The sequence below is a fragment of the Platichthys flesus genome, chromosome 10 (assembly GCF_949316205.1).
Source record: "Platichthys flesus chromosome 10, fPlaFle2.1, whole genome shotgun sequence".
NCBI classification, from domain to species: Eukaryota; Metazoa; Chordata; class Actinopteri; order Pleuronectiformes; family Pleuronectidae; genus Platichthys; species Platichthys flesus.
Genome location: NC_084954.1, coordinates 5,462,357 through 5,466,692, shown reverse-complemented (window position 1 = coordinate 5,466,692; position 4,336 = coordinate 5,462,357). Strand labels below are relative to the sequence as shown.

At 42.3% G+C, this 4,336-nt stretch overlaps 1 protein-coding gene across 1 annotated transcript in view; it reads left to right on the top strand.

The window, feature by feature from the left end:
• Window positions 1-3,983, top strand: part of palm1b (paralemmin 1b) — a 23,875-nt gene extending 19,892 nt beyond the window's left edge. Inside the window, exons 5-6 of the mRNA XM_062397673.1 lie at window positions 273-343; window positions 639-3,983. Of these exons, the coding sequence (XP_062253657.1) occupies window positions 273-343; window positions 639-1,018 (451 nt within the window). The 3' untranslated portion in view covers window positions 1,019-3,983. The remainder of the gene's footprint in view (window positions 1-272; window positions 344-638) is intronic.
• Window positions 3,984-4,336: the final 353 nt, after the last annotated feature.

The window sequence follows — 4,336 nt, the reverse complement described above, 5'->3', positions numbered from 1 at the left end:
AATCTCTAGAAATGTACTTCCATCCAGATATGACAGTATTAATACACCAATGAGTGTGATTCTGTCCCATTTATTTTTGTGTGTCTGTCCTGGTGCAACAACCAAGCATGTATCCCTTATATATTAGAAGTGTTTACTCTTCATCACAGTATGATCTCTGTCATTAGCCATATTCATTTGAATAATGAAGTGTGTGTGTCTGTGTGTTTGTTTGTGTGTGTCTGTGTGTGTGCGTGTGCTTGTGTGCGGTTGTGTGTGTGTGCCTGAGCCAGGCTGGAGCGAGACATTGAAGAGCTGGAGAACGAGGAGCCAGAGAACCAGGGTGTGGCCAAAGAAAATGGAGGTAAGTTTGGTATCCATGGCAACACATGATCACGCAGGAAACCATGGCAACCTGGCCTTAAGACCAGTGTCATAAAAGAGAGAGAGAGAGAGAGAGATAGAGAGAGAGATAGTGCTCTAATAACGGCCTCTTCATTGGCTTTATTAAATTCTTCCTCTCCGCCGGGGGGGCCATTAAAACAACATTTCCTTTCTTTCTTTGTCCCTCTGAAATCTCTTCCCCCCCCTCACCACCATCAACCTCTTTGCCTCTGCACGACCCTAACCTCTCCATGATGCTCTGGTGCCCCCTGCAGGTGAAAATGGAGTAGTGCAGACCTCTGGTCACACCCCCAAGAGAGAGGTGACAGGGATAGAGGCCAAGCTGCTGGGTCCCAGTCCTGACCAGGCCAGCGAGGACAACCCCGTCACGCTGGTGTTCATGGGCTACAAGACCGTGGAAGAGGAGCAGGAGAGCCGCACGGCCCTGGGAATGGAGGAGGCGGACGGCAACGTGAAGGCGGAGTTGGTTGTGATCGAAGATGGGGAGGGGAAGGGCGGGGGAGAGGCAGCCGCCGACGAGCAGGCGCCGCCCAACGGCAGCATGGCAGAGAAGGAGAAGACCAACGGGGCCGGGGAGGAGGGAGAGAAGGAGAAGGAGAAGAAACAGACCTGCAAGTGTTGCACGGTCATGTGAGATGTGTGCATGTAAATGTGTGTGTGTGTGCGCGTGTTTGTGTATGGATGGGGACACACCTGCATCTGTGTGAGTGTGTGTGTGTGAATGGGGACACACCTGCATCTGTGTGAGTGTGTGTGTGTGTGGATGGGTTCACACTTGTACATCTGTGCAGGCATGTGTCTGTATTTGAAGTGTGTGTGTGTGTGTGTGTGTGTGTATCTGTGTGTGTGTGTGTGTGTGAGGACTGGGGGGAAATAACAGAAAGCGAAGTACACAGCCGATTTACCAACAATGAGAGCCAATACAAGCTCCAGCTACAACAACAACCACAAAGACTCATACGTACACTTTACTCGGTATACTTTCTCTGATATGTATTTGACTTTTGATTTCTATTGATATTTTTCTATTTTTCTGTCTTGACATTTATATTGTATTCAGTATGTATATCTTTAATTATGGGACTGTGTACTGTAAGTTCATTGTTATTATTGTTGGGGGGAAAAAATTGTAATAACTGTATTAGCTCTCTGGATTGTACTGCGAACCCACTTGGGGGGGGGGGATCTGGAAACTTTAAACCATTTAACAACAAACTATGAAGGATACAGATACTTAAATATATATAAATATATATTTGTCTGTGTAGGCCTACCAACTATTTATCAGTCAATTTCATATTACAATATTGTCTAAGATATTATTTTAAATAGTATTTTAATATATTGATATGAAATTATGTTTTATACAATGTATTTATTGTTTTTGGTTTCTCTATACCATCCCCAACCATTAACTGCATGTAAAGCTTGTAAGCACTTAGCGTAACAATCATCACAAGTGTCCGTGCTTTCTTAGACTCATATGTGCTCATATCTAAAGTCACACAAGTGTTTCGATCGGTAACAGTGAGTATAATTTGCGGTGTTAGAGATATGCATTGACTTTTAATAGGGAAACTACAACACTGACCACGTTGCAAACTGCATAGACGCTGTACGTGTACACGAGGATCACAGCTTTTGTCTTTTTCTTTTTTTCCCCCCCGAGTTAGATGGACACACTTAACAAGCCGTTGCACAGCGACTAGAAATGCTTTAAGGATTTTTCTGCTCTCTCAGCCGTAGAATCAATGTAAATCTTATGAGGTAGCACTGCATGAAGCCTTGCAACATTTTTGACTGTCTTTGTCACTTTTGTTCGGTCTTTTTATTCTGTGCTGTCACGTTCACATGAATGTAAATTCCAGGGGTTAAATTGGGATTCGCTCTAACGTCATGACAAGAAGAGGCGAGTTCCCGCGGCGTTACAAAAAAAGAAAACTAAAGAAAAAAGAAAAAGAAGGTTTTTGTCTCTTTATCAACCAAATAAAATCTGATGATTCTGTTATTTCCCTGTGTGGTGTTGGTCGGCTGCTGGTTTCTGTCCTCCTCTGCTCCCAGTTTAACCCCTGATGCTTAAACCCCCCCCCCCCCCCTCGTTAGTACTTGAATAGATTTTCCGATAGCAGGACATTCGAGATATTTGAAAAGACTTTGGGGAGAAATAAATACTCATCTCTTGTGACCTTCAACCTTTTCAGCCCTTAGAGCACAATATAAAGAATAGTTGTGTGCAGGTAACAAAGGTTTTTAGTCATCGCTGCATTGGAAATAGGTTTTATTCTGTAAGACAAACCACTTTTAACTATTCAGGCTGCAAGAAAGACAATTTGTGCATTTACACCATAGCAATTTAAAGCCTTTAAAGACTATTAGCAGCCTTTCTGTCCCTTATCTCTCCCTCAGTAGAGGTCATGCATGGTCTGGGTCAGTGAGGCAAAGCCAACAATGCTTCTGCTCCCCTCGGAATCATCCTTATCTCTGACTCATCATCCCACCGTCACCGTTACCTCATCATCATCATCATCATCGTCACCCTCATCCAGCCCCGCCTTCCACGCTCTGAGACACACAGTTCATAAACCTCTGAAGTTGGTGCTAATGCTGAGTCTCGCCTTTTAACGCTCGCCCTCCGCCAACTATCGTCCTGCTCGTCCCCGCTGTCTTGCTGGTGAAGAGGGTCCGTGGGAATCTACTGCCTCCTGCTGTGACTCGCTGAAGAGTCTTTTTGCAACCCTCAGTGCCAGATGCATTGACTCAAGTCCTGCCTCTATTTACCACCAGAGAAATGATCCCTTCTAACATTCCTAGAGGAGGTCGACAGGCGTGGATGGATGAATTATAGTCTATGCTTTCCTTACGTACAGTTCCACTTTAATTGTACAACTTGGAGCTTTGTTTCCATATATTGACTCATGTTTCTTTAACTTTTTGTTTCATTCCTATGGCCTCTTTGCGAGGCAGTATATTGTATTTGATGTGTGTATTTTTAAAAGAGACAAAAATAACATGTTGTATTGTTGGTGCCTTTGTCAGATTCAGTTGGTTGGACGTGTCTGTCTGCCGCCATTTTTTTAAACCGGGCTTTTTTCTTGCTCTGCTCAGTGTCACGATGACCCACTGGAAACACTGCCTTCTCCTCCAGAGGGTCAAAAAAACAAGTGTAGTAGATAATTGTACTAATAAATATACATAAGAGCAGATTGGATGGTAGGTAATATGCAGACTGTTGGTTTCTTGAAAGAAAACTTTGTAATCCTTGTATGTATTCCTTATTTTTTTATTTAACAGTTATCTTTTATTATATCAAAAGTCAACCTACATGCTTTGTTGATTTTTCAACATTTCGGGGGGGGGGATACAAACTTCATGCAAGACACCAACTGTCAGTCTATGTAGAATATACACATATCTATGTGTATAGCTACAGGGCAAAAAAAAACACAAACATGTAAAGTTGTTTAGCTAAAGCTTTGCCTAATAGTGGGTCTCTGGGACAGCAGCAGAAAACAGCAGCCAATGCCTGTTTATCTATTCTGTGGTCGTCTAAATGTTTAATCTTGAATAAAACTACTGTTTGTTTACAGCAAGTCAGACAAGTGTGTATGTGTTTAAGAAAATGTGTGCACGCTGTGGATGGAGTGGGGCAGATGAGCTGCAGATAATGATGTGTGTTGTGTTTTAGCATCTTAGCTGATGGAGTCACAGATGGGTAGAAGACACAGGATTATAACCACATATACATTTAATATATACATAACCTCCAACTTTTATAGGGCTAACACACAATCTAGTAAAACAAGAGATGTACAATTGAATGTCGCTTCATTATAGAGAGGGAATAAAGAGGCATAATAAAATATGAATACTGAATAGAAAGAGTACATATTTAAAAAATGAAAGAGCAGTAATATATTTGTCATTTATTGGATTTTAGCTTCAAATCTGAAGA